The following is an 18655-nucleotide window of genomic DNA, read 5'->3' as shown; positions in this document are numbered from 1 at the left end:
CACAAGAAGGGTTTCCTGTTTAAGCTGCAGTAACTTCTCTGTCTATGGATCATCGTTCCTTCTGTGGCAGATTTTTACAGTTCCTCTAATGCATTTGGGACGACTGTCTCAAAGTAACCTGCAGCTTTCCTGACCACTCCTCGCTCTCTCTCCTGCTAAGAACTGTAGCCCTTTTCTTCTGAAATTTTTTTAGAACCTTCTGCTACCATATCCACCACTTCCACCACCAGATCCATAACCACCACCATAGGGGAACTGCCCAAGCTTCTTCCACCAAAACTGCCCCCCTTCACGGGTTGATAATTTGATTGCTGTTGTCCACTATAATTTCCAAAATCATTATAGTTCCCACCACCACCATAGTTACCACCTCCAAAATTTCCTCCTTCATTGTAACCATCATATCTTCCACCACTACCTCCATATATCCGCCTCTTTGGTTTCCATATCCTGGTCCACCACCACCATAACCTCCTCTACTACTATAACCAGGACCACCACCATAGTTGCCACCATCATCCCCAAATCCATTATATCCACCGTCACCTCCTTCATAACTACCTCTGCTGCCACCACCTCCACCACCATAGCCTCCTCTTCCACCGAAGTTTCCACCACGGCCAAAGGTACCACCACCTCCAAAGTTTCTTCCATGACCCATGAAGTTGCCAGATCCACCTCCATGACCTCTTTGTGATGCAGCAGACTGCATTTCTTATTTAAAAAGGGTTTTTTTCACTTCACAATTATGCCCATTAATAGTGTGGTATTTCTGAACAACAATTTCATAAACTGTATCATGATCATCAAAAGTTACAAAAGCAGGGGCACCTGGGTGGCTCAGTCGTTAAGCGTCTGCCTTCGGCTCAGGTCATGATCCCAGGGTCCTGGGATCGAGCCCCGCATCGGGCTCCCTGCTTGGCGGGAAGCCTGCCTCTCCCTCTCCCACTCCCCCTGCTTGTGTTCCCTCTCTCTCTGTGTCGCTCTCTGTCGAATAAATAAATAAAATCTTTAAAAAAAAAAAAGTTACAAAAGCAAATCTCTTTTCTCCACTCTGCCTGTCTTCCATAACTTCTATGGTTTCAATCTTGCCGTACTTTTCAAAGTAGTCTCTCAAATTATATTCTTCTGTATCTTCTTTAATACCACCAACAAAAATTTTCTTCACTGTTAGATGGGCACCAGGCTTTACAGAATCCTCTCTAGAAACAGCTCTCTTTGGTTCCACTACACGCCCATCAACCCTGTGTGGTCAGGCACACATTGCTGCATCCACCTCTTCAACACAAGAGGAAGTCACAAAACCAAAACCCCTGGAACGTTTTGTTTGGGGGTCTCTCATCACCACACAATCTGTAAGTGTACCCCATTTTTCAAAATGTTCTCTTAAACTATCATCTGTAGTTTCAAAGCTCAAACCACCAATAAACAGTTTTCTCAGCTGCTCTGGGTCCTTTGTATTATGGCCCTCCATTTTGAGACCGGACTCACCTCTTCCAACTCGAGTTCAATATGGGACCTAAACATCTGACTCTTGATTTCAGCTCAGGTCATGATCTCAGGTTTGTGGGATCGAGCCCCAGGTGGGCCCACATGGGCCATGGTGCAGGTATTTATTCATTTAGCATAATGCCCACAACAAACACCATCAAATTTCCTGCAAGTTAAGATTTGTTTGTTGGAGAACACAAATTATTCAGAAAACAGTAAAAATATTGCCAAGAAAGCTAACAAGGACTTCAGCTTAAAATGGGCTTGTGAGATAAAATGCTCAGATTCAGCATTGCATGGAATACATACTAAAAATGATTTGTCAGTTATCTGAAACATTAAAATTAAGTGCTATTCTGTATTATTTGTTAGATCTGGCAGTCCTCACCTTAATTTTTTTGAAAATGTTTAAAGGTGCAAGAACTGTGAATATCAGCAAGTAAAAAGCTTTGAAGCTTAATAAACACAAATCCAAAAAAACAAGTCTGAAAGGATTCTGGATGACAGTTTATGAAATCTGTTTTTTAAAAGGGAGTTCAAACCAACTTTCCCCGAAAGGGAGACTGTATTGTTTATTGCTGATATAGGTTAATACTACAGAATAGACTGCTTTTGATACTACCACTGAAATTAGTTTAAAGAAAAAGAAAATGCCAAGCCTTTAAACTTCACAGTTAGAATGAAGTACCCTTTACTAGGAGTAAAAAAGCTCACCTAGAGATTGAAGATAGCCTGGTCCAAAATTCCAGCAAACTCAAAACTCATTTTTGAAGTGGAATTAGTGGCTGTTGATAGAAATAACAATGAACAATGACATAAACCTGTGACCTTGATGAACCACGTAACTTTTGACAACTGCTCACATTTGTGGCTGATTCTTTAGGGGTTAAGTTAAACCTTGTTTGCTCACCTGTTACTCATCTTTTGAGAAATATGACCCTTTACAAATCTCTGAAGTCTAAAATATTTTATTATAGCTGTGTAAAATATTGGTTAAAGGAAATTGATTTTTGTTTTACCTCATGTCACTAAAAATCTCAATACTTTTTTTTTTTAAAGATACACTGTTTGACATATACTTTATTATAGGCAGTGAGGTCACTCAAGGAGACAATCGAAGACTGTTGGGACCAGGATGCAGAGGCTCGGCTTACTGCGCAGTGTGCTGAGGAGCGGATGGCTGAACTTATGATGATATGGGAAAGAAACAAATCTGTGAGCCCAACAGTCAATCCCATGTCTACTGCTATGCAGAATGAGCGGTAAGACCTGGAGGGGTTTGGCATTCAGCAGTCAGTATTGAAAACCGAGACTGAACAGAGGTTAGAAAAAGAAATACTATTAAACCAGTCTAAAAGGGCAATGATTAATTCATACAACCTAACATTGTGATTTTTCTTTCAATATGCCTGTTTTTTTACTAGAGATTTTTGTTTGGTATAAGTGCAGGATGGCATCTATGTTTTTTTTTTTTTTAGTATCTCAAGATACAGCAAAAGAGATTAGTCTTTATTAATGCTCCTTCTTCCCTAAAATAATAAAGGCAAAACATTTTCATAGTTTCAAAAGTTTATAAGCACTTCTACATGCCTTGTCTCATTTATCATTTGTTGCCTTTATTCCTCTTTCTCTTGCCTTTTATTTTTTTATCTTTTTATTTTTCTTTAGGGAGAATAGAACTATGAACTTGCCTATATATCTAACCACTGTTTTACCGGAGACCAAGATTTCAGGCTTCCTATCCAATGCTTTTTGTATAGAATATACTACTACTACTTTAACATGAAAGCAATTCATAAGATTTTTCTATCCCATCATAAATATTACTTTATGAGACATTTCTTTGTTAAATTATGATTTTTCATCCTAAGTAAAAGGACTTTTTAAAAAATTCCCTAAAAATTGGAACTTTCAGACAATGTAATCTGTGTTTCTTTGTTCCAGGTTTGGGGGAAAGTTTTCCCAAAAAATTTGTCATTTTATTTAATACATGTTAAAATTTTCAGAAAAGCAGGAAAAAGTTACCAGAGAAAATTGAGATAAAAATATAGTTGATTATTGAATAATTTTTTTGCTGTTTTCTATTGTTCTAATTTCTAAGAGCAATTTGTGTTACGAATTTATAGACCCAAAATTGGGTTTACAGTGCTTGTGTTTGGACTGAATTAGCTTCAGCATGGGAACCCTTATTCCTTATATATCAGCAAGTCAAGGAAGGTAAAGACTAGCAATTCTAAATACGAATTTTCTTACTTTATGCATACCTGAGGATAGTCTTCTGCTTCTGTCTCCCCTGATCTCTGTATTTTCTGTGTGTTCTAGCATGTTATTTGTACCTCTCTCACGAGTGAGTTACTTTTACTCTAAGTACTTTTGAACTTTTCCTGAATGGTAAGAAGAATCCTTGATGCGACCCTCCATTGTGTTGACCATTTTGTGCCCCCTAAATCATTCAGCTCTGTTTTACATGCTTTTTCCCATGTCCAGTCACTTCTAAATAGTTTCCCCTAAATCGTGGTTCATCCCATGGTCATTCCATTCTAGGTTTCATTGTATTGAATCTTATCCCCCAGACCTCTTTTCCAAGTGCTCTACAACTACTTTTTTATTCTTCACCCTCCTGTCATTCTCCTTGAGCTGCTGCTTTTCTCCTATAACATTTGTATCTATTAATGTTCCCATTGTTTAGTTAAAGCTATCCCTGGCTTTTATTTTAAATAACCTAAATATATTATAGTGTGATGCTCAAGAACCATCCCTCTCAAGGTGTGATAATGACAGTGAAGAACTCTTAATAGTTGGAGAGTAGTTCTGAATTGTTGTTCCTTTATCTGAATGTCACATTCTGCCATTAGTCTGTAGAGCTTTCTTTGATATGGCTCAATTTACCCCCAGAAAGATACATTCCATTGCTAAACTGCCTCTTAATGGAAGCATGGAAGCACTTTGGAACAACGTAAAAGCTTATATTCTTTTTACCATTTGGCCATTGTAACTTAATTGGTAAAGTATTGAGTCGCCACTATGTATCTAGGATTGTAGGAGTACAAAAGAAACATATACCACCTTTATATCTGGTTGTGCAACTATACCTACAGTTGATAAATATATATTTGGTGATGTTACAAAACTATAGAGATTTTTTTTTTCGATTTTATTTATTTATTTGAGAGAGAGAGAATGAGAGATAGAGAGCACAAGAGGGGAAGAGAGTCAGAGGGAGAAGCAGACTCCCTGCTGAGCAGAGGCCTGATGTGGGACTCGATCCCGGGACTCCAGGATCATGACCTGAGCCGAAGGCAGTCGCTTAACCAACTGAGCCACCCAGGCGCCCTATAGAGGAGATTTTTTTAATTAACTCTTATAAACCAAAATAATGACCATCTATGAAAATCACATCTAGATCCACATAGGTTTTTCAGTAGTCTTAATTCATATAAAACTAGCATTTAGGGGCACCTGGGTGGCTCATTCGGTTAACTGTCTGCCTTCAGCTCAGGTCATGATCTCTTAGCCCCCTGCTGGGCTCTTTGCTCAATGGAGAGTCTGCTTCTCTCTCTCTCCCTCTGCCCCTCTCCCCGGCTCTTGCTCTTTCTCCTGCGCTCTCTCTCTCTCTCAAATAAATGATAATCTTTTTTAAAAAACTAGCATTTAGCAAGTTATTAATTGACACTTGATTATGTGATCACAATTTTTACATAACCTCTAGTACAATGTGGTTAGGAATAAAATAAAAAACAGTTCATACTTAAAAATCAGAGGTATTAAACTTGGAGGGTCAGTTTGTCATAAATGTACATTCTCAATGTGGCACTTTTTTTCTTTCTTTAAGCAACCTGTCACACAATAGGCGTGTGCCAAAGATTGGCCCTTATCCAGATTATTCTTCTTCCTCATACATTGAAGACTCTATCCATCATACTGACAGCATTGTGAAGAATATTTCCTCTGAGCATTCGATGTCTAGCACACCTTTGACTATAGGGGAAAAGAACCGAAACTCAATTAACTATGAACGGCAGCAAGCACAAGCTCGAATTCCCAGCCCTGAAACAAGCGTCACCAGCCTGTCCACCAACACAACCACCACAAACACCACTGGCCTCACTCCAAGCACTGGCATGACCACTATATCTGAGATGCCATACTCAGATGAAACAAATCTGCATGCCACAAATGTTTCACAGCCAATTGGGCCAACCCCTGTCTGCTTACAACTTACAGAAGAAGACTTGGAGACCAACAAGCTGGACCCAAAAGAAGTTGATAAGAACCTCAAGGAAAGTTCTGATGAGAATCTCATGGAGCATTCTCTTAAACAGTTCAGTGGACCAGACCCACTGAGCAGCACCAGTTCTAGCTTGCTTTACCCACTCATAAAACTTGCAGTAGAAGTGACTGGACAGCAGGACTTCACACAAGCTGCAAATGGCCAGGCATGTTTAATTCCTGATGTTCCACCCGCTCAGATCTATCCTCTCCCCAAGCAACAAAACCTTCCTAAGAGACCTACTAGTTTGCCTTTAAACACCAAAAATTCAACAAAGGAGCCCCGGCTGAAATTTGGCAGCAAGCACAAATCAAACTTGAAACAAGTAGAAACTGGAGTTGCCAAGATGAATACAATCAATGCTGCAGAACCTCATGTGGTGACGGTCACCATGAATGGTGTGGCAGGTAGAAACCACAGTGTTAACTCCCATACTGCCACTACCCAGTATGTTAATGGGGCAGTACCATCTGGCCAGACAGCCAACACAGTGGCACACAGGGGCCAAGAAATGCTGCAGAATCAATTCATTGGTGAGGATACCCGACTGAATATTAATTCCAGTCCTGATGAGCATGAACCTTTACTGAGACGAGAGCAACAGGCTGGCCATGATGAAGGTGTTCTGGATCGTCTTGTGGACAGGAGGGAACGGCCACTGGAAGGTGGCCGAACTAATTCCAATAACAACAACAGTAATCCGTGTTCAGAGCAAGATGTTCTTACACAGGGTGTTCCAAGCACAGTAGCAGATCCTGGACCATCAAAACCCAGAAAAGCACAGAGGCCTAATTCTCTGGATCTTTCAGCCACAAATATCCTTGATGGCAGCGGTTTGCAGTGTAAGTGGAGGGATCATTTAATCTCTCCTGCTTGTCTTTTGGGACCGTTTAATTACTTAGATAAAATTAAATTGTGTTTTCAACTAACAATTAGTTATTTTTACCACTTTTGGAAATAAAATAAGCCACTTGGTTGGACCTCAAAACTAATCAGACTGTTGTAAAGAAAAAAAGTAATTTGTTGTTGTTGATAATTAAATAGTCAAATGTCACAACAGTCAGAACTTAATACCAACTTTAATACATGCCTTATATAGCTCCTGGTTCATAATGCAATTCATGTACTTGCCGTGAATGGTTGAAATTAAGTAAATACGAGTTTAAAAGTTCCAGGTAAAATGATGTCAGTAGAACTTTTGAAATAGTTGTTTAGTATATTAATATCTATTATATACCCATCTAGATTTTATCAAACTAACCTTAAATCTTTAAAGTCCAGAGAGAATTCAGAAGAAGTCATTATAAAAAAACTGAAGTTCTTGTTTTGTTTTTTATTTTTTTGTGTGTCATCTTTTCCAAGAGTTAGGTGTTGAGCCTCCTCCATGCCTATAGCATTGTGCCATGGGTCCCCTAGACAAATAACTTGATACTTGGTTTCTAGTTCTAAAGGGATTGTAACACAAGACAGGAGAGCCCACCAAAATCTTTAACAGTCATCATTATACAAAATGATTTCTCTTTTAGACTGACAGCACTTTATGAAAAAAAAGTAGTCATGTTTTATGGTTGTTGTCAAGGACTACAAAATGGCCTGAAGGGATTCAGCTCTCAAAAATTAATCAGTAGAGGGGCCCTTGGCTGGCTCAGTCAGTGGAGTATGCAACTTGATCTTGGCGTCTTGAGTTCGAGCCCCATGTTGGGAGCTTACTTTAAAAAAAAATCAGTAGAATCTATCCCCTTGTTTGAGTGGCTTGTATTATAGACCAGTTAATACACCCTATAGCAGGGCTCCATAGCAATAAAACGTCTAGTCAGGTGTGGGAAGGGGAAATTACTAGAAAACTTATACTGTAGTGTTTATGTCATTCTTCTGAAAATATTATATGCCAGGTGCCTTTAAAATTTGATCTGCTTTGAAAATTAAGTAGATTGATTAAATGCATTTTGCCAAGTTAGGATCACTACCAACAACCAAAGGATTTGAGAATACAGCTGAGAACTTTTAATTTTCTCCTTTGTTTTTGCTTGCCCAATAGAATAAGCCAACAGTTATGAAAACAGTTGTGCTTAAAGAGTCTCAAAATAAGTTGGTTAAGTTTTGCCTAGAAAATAATTGTCTGGCATTATGAATTCAAGTAATGTCTGTTAATACCTCCTGCAGATATTAGTTTGATCTGTTCTTGAGTTACAGACCTAATTTCTTACTGTTTAATAGTTTCTTTATATATAGTTTATTTCTGTCCTTTTATTTCCAGTAGGTGAGTCAACACAAGATGGCAAATCAGGATCTGGTGAAAAGATTAAGAAACGTGTGAAAACTCCCTATTCTCTTAAGCGGTGGCGCCCCTCCACCTGGGTCATCTCCACTGAACCACTGGACTGTGAGGTCAACAACAATGGCAGTGACAGGGCAGTTCATTCCAAATCCAGCACCGCAGTTTACCTTGCAGAAGGAGGCACTGCCACAACCATGGTCTCTAAAGATATAGGAATGAACTGTCTGTGAAATATTTTCAAGCCTATGGAGTGAAATTATTTTTTGCATCATTTAAATGTGCAGAAGACATTTAAAAAAAACTGCTTTATCTTCCTGTCAGTACCCTTTCCCACCCCTGCAACAGGACTTGCTTTAAATAGATTTCAGCTATGCAGAAAAATTTAGCTTATGCTTCCATTATTTTTTAATTTTGTTTTTTTTAAGTTTTGCACTTTTGTTTAGTCTCATTAAAGTTATATTTGTCTGTTATGACCACAGAATTTTATGTGTGTGTATCAGAAGTGGTCTCAAAATATTTTTTTAAGAAAAAAAGCAAAAACAATGTATTGCTGATAATCAGTTTGGACCAGTTTCTAAAGGTCATTAAAACAGAAGCAAATTAAGACAGGTTTGACTGCAGCAGTGTCTGGTATCCATGTTTTATTTCTGGGCACAAGCTAGTTTATATGTTGAACTGTTCCTGAACATATTATCTGTTGGACATTCTTTTCTCTTGTGTTTTGTTTGAACGTGCAATAGTCTATAGTCCACAAATAAGCTTTCTTGTAAGCTCTCTTCCTAACAGAGCACACATTCTTCCATAATAAGTACATTTTTCTGCCCCAACCCCCATACTTTTGGCAGGTCAGTTCTGTGGCAGTGATTTTTGCACAAGAGAAAGCAGCTACCTGATTTCTTGCTTTCTCTCTCCTTATGGAGAATGCAGAAACATTGTCTCAAAGGGCTCTAAAGAAGGAACTACCAAAACCTAATTTGAAATGCTATTTCTTTTAACCTTCCAAGTCCTAAATGTTTCTTTCCAGGCATTTTAATAAAAGTATTTGGTTCTGGTTTTTGGACGTTCGTAAGAGAGCATAGAACAAAGTAGACGAAGTCAAATATTAGCCTTTCTTCATTTTATTTTATTTTTATATGTATGTTCATGTTCCATATTCATTTATTTAAAAAGCACATTTTTATCAGAAAACTTAGAGAGCTATACTTATATGGAATTTTTAAGTAGGTAGATGGTTAAGACTATATAGTGTTATAGCCTTCATTCTCTGAATAGGCCATCTTTGACTCATAAAATTACATTTCCTATTTAAAGTAACTTCAAAATCGGTTCATGGTTTTGAACCAGTAGTAACTTTTTATTCTCTTCCCAAGCAACGCCTGGTGAATTTATCTGAAAATGAGTCCTCTTCCCATGACCTAAAACACTGTGTGGAAAAATCATTCATTTGGCATGCCAAATCCCTGTGGAAGGAAAGATTGCTGCCAAACCTATCATTTTTGAGCAGACTGAGGCTTACCTCTCTTTTTTCAAAACTGTTTCTTCACTAATCCTGTTTTCATAATTTCTCTTTTTGCCAGCTTTTCATATGATCTTTGATATGTGAGCAGCATTTATTATTTACATTATATTAGAATATATCTTTTAGTGATAACATGTTATGTATCCTTCAAGTCATATTGTTTTTTTAAAAAGCTTCCTTTGCTTCTTTCCTTACTGATAGTTATCTCTAAACAGCAACCTCAGCATGTTTTTTTAAATAAAGCACTTTATGTCAAATAAGGGACTTTTTTTATAAGCACAAATTATTTTCTATCAGTTTGCAAACAGTGATGATCTCACTTAATTTTTCCAGATTCTCAGAGTACTTAATAGATGTTATTTAACTAAGTTCTAAGATTTCTCTGGAAGATAAAAAGCTAAGAGAAAAACACAAATGCCTATATTCTTACTTTTAGGTTTTTATCTCCTGAACAATATTTTCTCACTCATATTCCTCTATCTTCATCATTTAGCTAAAAATAACATAAATTTCCCAATTTGCTGTCCAAAATATTTATAATTTACTATATAAACCTTCCTTTTTTTTGTCATCTGCTATAACCCTATGAGTTAGATGTCACAACACTTCACATTTATTCTGATGGATGGCTGAACACAGTTTTGAATTTTTAGAATTAAGATTATTTTTCTAGTGCCCAGGATTTCCACCTTTTTTTGTTTTATTGGCCCTTCTCTTGATTCAGATCCTTAACATTTTTCAGTCTTCTGGCATAATTATTCTTCTATCTATATAACAAATTATTTATATCTTTCCCACCAAATTTTCACTTACTTCTCTTGCCTTTAAATGTCTTTCAACTGCATTTCATTATTTTCAAACATGTAGGATATCTTTGAATCAAATAAATTATATTCCTTCTCCAATTGAGGATAAATGACCATTTTTGAGATCTAACTGATCTTTTCCTGACAGAGTTATCTTACATTCTACTTCACTTTGTGTTTAGGCTAGTTGGTTGTAATTTTTCCAGCATCTTTTTTTTTTTTATGTTTAATAAAATGCTTTCAAGAATTAATATATCAAAATAAAAGAGAATCCTTTTAAGTTTCCCATTTCATGCAAACATGTTTAAAACAAATAATTTTCTTTCCCTAGTTTTTTTTAGTAGACCCTTAAAAAATAGGAAGAGTAAAAAGTGTAGATCATTTTAATAAATTTTAAATTAAATTGGACATCAGACTGATTTAGAATCTGTAATATACAAGCAAGCGAAATTACTTAAAATACTTGCTAACTTTATTCATCTAATAATGTTTTTTAAAGCTAATATTTAACTGCTATCACAATATTTTGCATGTAGTAGAAAAGCATTTGGATCCTTCGAATAAAGGCCATTTAATGAAAAAAAATTAAAATTCACTTTGCTAATTTTACAACCTTAAAAGCATCATAATAGGTAATCAAATTCTAGTATTAATTCCCTGAGCTATCTTAATTGTATGTCAGAACTGAGTCATTGAAATAACTTGGTTTGAATTAGGTTTAGACAAAAATGACTTAATTATAATTCCTAACAGTGTTCCCCCTTTTTAAATTCCTAATTTGGGCAAAAGAAACCAGTATCAGTGTAAAATGTTATGAAAAGGCACAGGAATTAAATAATACTAATTGACAATTTGTTATATACTGAATGCTGGGATATACATACCCAATCTTTTAATCCTCATAGGAACTATTTAAGGATCTTAGTTAATATTCCCACTTTACAGATTGAGGAAATTGAAGCAAAGAGAAGCTAAGCCATTTGCCCAAGTTCCACATCCTAGTAATAGAGAAAGCTGGATTTTAACCTGGGTTTGCCTTTCCACATCTCTTTCATCCACACCACACTACCTATGCACTGTATGACAGGATGTGTAATACACTGACATTTTGCAAGAAATTCAGTCATTATACTCCAGCACAACTGTGGCTTGTATATAAGCCAAAGCAGATACCTTAATGACATGTAGAAATGTCTATGCTGGCTGTTGCTTGGAGAAATAATTACTAATTCAAGATAAAATTCAATCCCACATCTGCTATCATGAATCCTAAAATTATTTCACTTCACTCCTAATATTCTTGCACTGTAGAACTAAAGATAAAGTAAATTTTAAGGGAAAAGTGAAGGTGGCTTGTGGGAACAAAGACTTTTCCCTAAATTGATTCCATGCTTGACTTGAAGAATTAATTTAACATGGACTTAAAGTCTCATCAATCCTTTGACTCCATCTTGAAAATTTCTGCTTGTAGTGACTTAGAGAAAGTTTTACTAATCCAGAAAACTAATTGAGGAGGACATAGGAAGGATACAAAGATAATATCTTTTTTTATAAAGCAGTTTCAATAGCTTCTTACATGTACCCACTTATTGCAGAAAATGTACATTGGTTCTGAATGTGAAAATAACTAAAGGAAGGTAGGAACATTCAAGTAAGTATGTGTTTCAGTGGGAATTGTCACAAAATTTGGCAAGTGTTTTTATTTAAAATATTTTCAAGTTTGGCATCTAAAGCCAAATGGAATACCTGGAGGCTGCAGCTATTTACTGAACTTTCCATCCTCAAAGTCATTTAAAATGGAAGAATACTTCAATAAGTTTTTTGTTTCTTTTTTTAATATTTATGGAAATGAATATTTCATTGGAGGTAGTTAGCTTCTAGAACTTGAGATTACATTGTATTCCTATACAACCTTTTATAAATTTATGTTGAACTTACTACCAGTTATGTGCAGGTTATTGCATAACTATTCACAGATTGCTTTATATATTACTTTATCTTCCAAGCTAACTTACTAGAAATTGTACACACATGTTAGTTGATTATCTAGACCTGTTATTCCAGAAATTGTGTAACACTCCCACATACACCCCCGAAGTTTCTTTCAGACTGAGATGTTTGTAAATATACCTTTTGCTGTCAGTTCGCTCCTCGGTGATAAAATTGCATTTTAACTTATAGATTCTGAACTATGCAAATGTTAGCCAAAACTACCTTGCATGATCCACTCTTATATATACTCCTTGATTTAGTAAATCTGGCAAATCACTGTTTGAGCTAGTTACACAAATGTTATTATCAAAAGAAGGCTTTTCTATAGCTTCTCAGATTAACTAACATAGAAGAAAAGAGGAAATCTCAGGGTGCTCTCGTGCACCTACTCATTACTTTCCTTCAACCGCCTTTTAGTTTGTGTCTGACTTACTCTATCCTTTGGTTGTCTGACTTGCAATCTTCTGCGTCAGGAAAATTTTCTTCATGTCTATTCTGCTTCCCTCCTGTTTCATTTTATGTGCATTTGTCTCCTCCAGCAGTAAAAAGGGAGAGCAGTTGGCTATCTTCTCCAGTATTGTTATTTTTCATTATGCTTCCGGCTTCTCAATTAACCTCTGAGTCTCAGTTCTTCAGACAAAATTGCTGTGGTTCCCTTAGCATTTCCTTCTCAGCCCTATTTTAATAACTTTATACTTAAGAACACCTGAAATTATATTTTACATTATATTCAAATTCATTACTCTAGTTAAGTAATAGTTCAGTAGGACAGAATTGAGAATGAAGACGTTACCATTTGACAATGGATCCAACCATCAGATTGTCAGAAAATCAGCACTTAATTAAGTTTTGTATTATCTAACATTTCCTATTAAATTGTGGAGTTTTACAATTTTATATTCTCATTAGTTATAACTAAAAAGCCATGCACACAGAATTGTACATAATTTTGCCATTAAAATTTTTTTAACCTATATTGCAGCAAGCTTAGCATTATGATTGAGCCACAACATTTTACATATTTCTTTGTATCAAATATTAAACACAAAATGCAAGATTAACTTTCAAAAACAAACCTTACAATAATCAGGTATTATCTATGAACATTTTTGCAGACCACTTTTGAAATACTTATTATTTTGCAACAGACTGGACTGTAACAACTTTCATTTAACTTTTAAGTGGCTGGTTAAAGTTGAGTGTTTGTGCATATAAAGAAAATTTAGGATTTTATCTCATGGCTGATACATTTGAAAGTAAATAATTCAGAAGATTTAATGCTGTGTATTAGAATTATGCCCCAAATAAATCTATCATATCTTGAAAATTCCAATTCCGTTATTATGTGATGTTCATAGTGTTACTATTAATTGTGGTGACATTCATTTTTTTAAACTTAATTTGCAACCCAGATTCTAAAATTTGGGTAAGAGAGAAGAAATCTTTAGAAATAAATCACATCACTAGGGCATCCAGTTTATGATTGAATTTTTAAAAAAATTACTGTATTTTAAACTACAACTTTTTAAAAATGTTTCAAAAGGCAACACGTAGGTTTTTTCCATTTTATTTGTACTTTTAGATTTCAGAAACATCTTCATGTTTTAGACTCACTCTATAGACATAATATTACTTAAAAACTCAGGGCCCTTTTCATCCCTTTGCACATGAGAAACTTTAATTGGTAGCAAACAAGCAATTAGTCCAGTTGAATATTTAAAGTGTTTGTTGCACATACAGTTCATTTAATGTTTCATCTTATGATTTGACTTAATTTACATAGACATAACATCAGATTTCATTAATCATAAAAACTTGCCCAGTTCTATAATTACTGAATAGAGGGAAATGACTCAACTAATTGGCTACATGTTGCAGCCTATTTAGGCCTTAGAGTTGAAGCACCGTCTTAAAACCATTTCTCTTCTTTGGGTAAATGGTTATACATGATGGGACAAATCATTTCATTTTGCTTTGTTTTTTAATGGGAGAACTTAGTAAAGTTGTTCCTCTGAGATAAAATTTTCTTGAGGTAATTTAACATTAAAAAAAACTCTTCTAAAAGTGAAATAATGAGTTTATAGCTTTAGTAATAGTTTGGATGGTTTTGAGAAGGTAACTTCTGGTAAGTTATTTATCACCTTGTCAGATCCAAATAGAATTTTTCCTTCAATCAGACAAGTCCAAGCTCCAAATTGATAGGCTGTATACTTAAAATCCTAGCAGTGAATTTATTTGTAACCCGTCTCTTGTCTCAGGCTCTCCACCTTATTACCAAACCTCTTAAGTATGATAGGGAAACATATTTTTAAAGGAGCTTAATAATAAGAAAACTAAATTACTAAAAGATGCAATTCAAAGATAGGATCTGGATAAAATTGAATTGCTTGGCTTCTGTGGCTTTTCTTTTTCTCGTCACATTTATTTATTTAAAGTTTTTGTATGCCTTGTCATGTTTCCATGGAAATTATATTGTGTAAGTGTTTGTATAAGCTGGAATCATCCTTAATTTTCTGTTGATAATTTTTCAAATGAAGATAAGTGGATAATTGTAAAGTACACTAACTCTTAGGGTATTGTAGTAGCTGAAACATGGAGATGTGTAGCTGCCATGCTTTTTCTGAATGGACAGGAGAAACATAAGCTACAGAGTATTCATTTCTGAGGATGCTTTTCTGGAATAAGAAAGGCTAAAAAATATTGGCAATTCCTCAGAACCCTCTTTCTTGTTAACGGGTATCTTTTGTTGGTGTGTTTTGCTCTTACATTACAGATAGAATATCATATGAATTTATGAATAATTACTTTCAATTATTTTGCTTTTGTAAAAGCCGTCTGAGACCTTGCTATGCTGTGTAAGTTGTGTTTGATGGATCAGTGTGAGTATGAAATAAAGCAAATCACTTTTCTTTTGTATTATCTATGGATGCCACTATGAAAGCTGACATTAAGCCACTAAAGAGTTTTTTATGAATAATTGTAAGTAAATGCTTTGATATATATAAACCTAAATAAAAAGATTGTATTGCTACAGAGACATTGGAGAAGATTTTAAGACAGTTCTTTAGGTTTAAAAAAGGCTTGCTGTAAAATGGTGCATTATTCCATTTATTAAAGATCATATTAATAACAACAGTAATTGTATCTTTTGATTTTATTAGGTCACCAGAAATTATGACTGTTAGTGTGATATTTTAGATATTTTGCACCAGAAGAGTAAATGTTTTAATATACTCATTACTCAGTATGATACATTTTTAAAAAATCAACTAACATTAGAATAATAGTTGCACACTTTCTGTATACCAGGCATTGTGGTAGTTATTCTACATATGTTGATAATTCTCATAGCAATACTATGAAATACATATTGTCCCCATTTTAAAAATAAAAAAACTGTGGCTAAGGGAAGTTAAATGTCTTGTCCAAAGCCACAGAACTGGTAAAATGAGATTCAATGTATTTTCCATTTTGCTTTGAACTAACAGTTTTAAATCTCTGGTTATGGCAAGAAAATTCAAAAATAAAAGTGAAAATGGCCCAGTGGTAAAAAGAATAGCCAGGAACATACATGAAGCAATTTGCAGTTACTGAAAATCTAGCAGGTACCAAAACGATTATCTCCTATTAGCCTAAAATTGTGTTTGTACTTAACATCATCAAATAATCTTTTAAGTTAGATCTTTGTGTATTTAGAAGTCCTTGTTAAAATGCAATATGAGTTTGTGAAGGCAACATATTTTTTTTTGAAGACTTTATTTGTCAGCAGGAGCACAAGTAGGGCGAGCGGCAGGCAGAGGGAGAAGCAGGCTCCCCACTGAGCAAAGAACCCAATGAGGGACTCGATCCCAGGACCCTGGGATCATGACCCAAGCTGAAGGCAGACACTTAACTGACTGAGCCACCCAGGCATCCCATATTATTTTTGACTCTGGATGAATTCAGTGTATTAGCTAAATGTCCTGGAACAGGATCCTGTATCAATCCATAGGACATCCATGTTTTAAAAGAGTGCTAGCCTGGGGTGCCTGGTTGGCTCAGTTGGTAAAGCATGTGACCCTTGGTCTTGAGTTGGTGAGTTTGAGCCTCATGTAGAGATTACTTAAATAAAAAATTAAAATATTACAAACAATAGAAGGAAAAGTGTTAGACCTGCCTTAAGTAGATGCCAAGGGAATTTTTGCTTTAGGAGAAGCATGGCCTACTCTCATAGGCTCTGTTGTCACCTTAAATAATATTTTAGGGATAATAGATTTGGGGTACGTTTTCCCTTTTGATTTGCATGCCCAACCTTAACAATATAATGTTATGGACTACTGTTGCAATTCTCTAGAGAACCCACTATGTAATATTCAGGATGATTAAATGTCCTTAGAGAAAATATCATGGCCTGGGAAAAGTATATAATAATGACGTATTTAGTCTTTTTTTTTTTAAAGATTTTATTTATTTATTTGAGAGAGAGAGAATGGGAGACAGCACGAGAGGGAAGAGGGTCAGAGGGAGAAGCAGACTCCCCGCTGAGCAGGGAGCCCGATGCGGGACTCGATCCCGGGACTCCAGGATCATGACCTGAGCCGAAGGCAGTCGCTTAACCGACTGAGCCACCCAGGCGCCCACGTATTTAGTCTTTTAATAAGAACTTTTCACAAGTAAAATTATTTTCATTTACACCTACACCTATCTGATCCATCTTCCTAGTTTACATCCTCTGCAAATGACTAACTTAAGCTAGTGATTAATCTTTCTTTCTAATTCTAATAATGAATTTTCCCCTTATTTTCTAGTGTTTTTCAAATTAAATTCTATATTTGGGCAGCTTTCATTTTATTGTTAGAATGTATGATTATTCATTTTTTTTGAAATTGAATCACTATTACTGTACTGAAAGATCCAAAAAGTATGGTATTATTCCTGCCCCCCCCCCCCCCCCGGAACTTAAACGACCTTATGGAGGAGAAAAGGACTACAGAAGAAATAGTTACATCCAAACAAGATGACATGTAAGTGCCCAAATTAGTGGTAAACTATATGCTCAATATGTGTTTAAAGAGCCAAAGAAAACTTTAATGAGGAAATGATTATTGAGCAGAGTCTTGAAAGAACAGGTGGGATTTCAACAGGGAAAGTGAAGACAGAGTATTTGAAGTGACCAGAGATAAGGGAGAATAGGGCCTGGAAATAAAGCAGAAGTAGATTCAAATATCTTTTGAAAACCAGACCCAGGTGTCTTGACTTGCTGTCATAGACAATGAGGAAACCAAATTTTGTTAGCAAGGAAAGACCTTGACAGAATAGTTTAAAGAAATTTGGGGCGCCTGGGTGGCTCAGTTGGTTGGGCGACTGCCTTCGGCTCTGGTCATGATCCTGGAGTCCCTGAATCGAATCCCACATCGGGCCCCCTGCTTGGCAGGGAGTCTGCTTCTCCCTCTGACCCTCCCCCCCCCTTATGTTCTCTCTCTCTCTCATTCTCTCTCTCTCAAATAAATAAATAAAATCTTTAAAAAAAGGAAATTCGGTCTGCAGGATAGATTAGAAAGGAAAGTGATTAGAGTGAGGGCATGAGAGAAACTGCAAATAAAATGCAGTTTCCATTGTGATCGGTAAGTTCCTTTTTCAGAGGGGCATCAAAAAAATTTTTGAATGCCTAATGTGTAACAAGTACCATAGTAGATAAAAGACACAGCCCCACCCTCAAGTTGCTCAGAGTTGATTTGAAGAAAATTATAGTACACGTTATAAGTATCATGATAGAGTGAAAGTCCAGTGTATTATGGAAGTGCACAGCAAAGATACCTAATCCACTCTTACTGAATCAGAGACAATTTCTCCTTTTCAAAGAACTTTCCTCACTGTCTTAAAATATGAGTAAGAATTAGTTAAGAGATGAGCAATGGCCCTCTAAGCAGAAGTTGTAGCACCCATGAAGCCCTATAGAGGGGCTGAGAGGGTTGAACTTTTTCAAGGGGATGGGAGGGTATTAGATTGGAATAGAGTTTGGGATAGTAAGTGAAAGTATGAAGAGAAGTGGCCCAGAAGAACCCAGATGACCCAGGTGGGACTATATCACAGAAGGGCTAGCATGCTATGCTAAGAGTTTGGACTTATCCTGGAAGTCAGTGGAAGAATTTAAGCAGAGGAGTTTCAATTTAGGTAACTCAGCTGGTAATATAAAGAATCAACTGAGAGGAAGGAAACTGAATATAGAAACTCGTGTGGCACTGGCAAGAGATAGAGTGCCTGAACCAAGGTTGAATCAGTGATGAAGAGGAAGAAGAAGCAGATTGAGTCAGGGTTAA

The 18655-nt window shown here is 35.9% G+C and overlaps 1 protein-coding gene and 1 pseudogene across 1 annotated transcript in view; one reads left to right on the top strand and one right to left on the bottom strand.

The window, feature by feature from the left end:
* The window catches only part of BMPR2 (bone morphogenetic protein receptor type 2), a 198159-nt gene extending 189599 nt beyond the window's left edge, over nt 1–8560 (top strand). The window contains exons 11-13 of the mRNA XM_088021589.1: nt 2581–2753; nt 5324–6603; nt 8019–8560. Of these exons, the coding sequence (XP_087877715.1) occupies nt 2581–2753; nt 5324–6603; nt 8019–8269 (1704 nt within the window). The 3' untranslated portion in view covers nt 8270–8560. The remainder of the gene's footprint in view (nt 1–2580; nt 2754–5323; nt 6604–8018) is intronic.
* LOC114203208 (heterogeneous nuclear ribonucleoprotein A3-like) lies at nt 49–1474 on the bottom strand (annotated as a pseudogene).
* Nucleotides 8561–18655: the final 10095 nt, after the last annotated feature.

Source organism: Eumetopias jubatus, unplaced genomic scaffold (genome assembly GCF_037043125.1).
Source record: "Eumetopias jubatus isolate StellerSeaLion01/CBP00866 unplaced genomic scaffold, mEumJub1_p1.0 scaffold_3, whole genome shotgun sequence".
NCBI classification, from domain to species: domain Eukaryota; kingdom Metazoa; phylum Chordata; class Mammalia; order Carnivora; family Otariidae; genus Eumetopias; species Eumetopias jubatus.
Note: the sequence above shows the minus strand (reverse complement) of the source record. Positions and strands in the feature narration are given on the sequence as shown.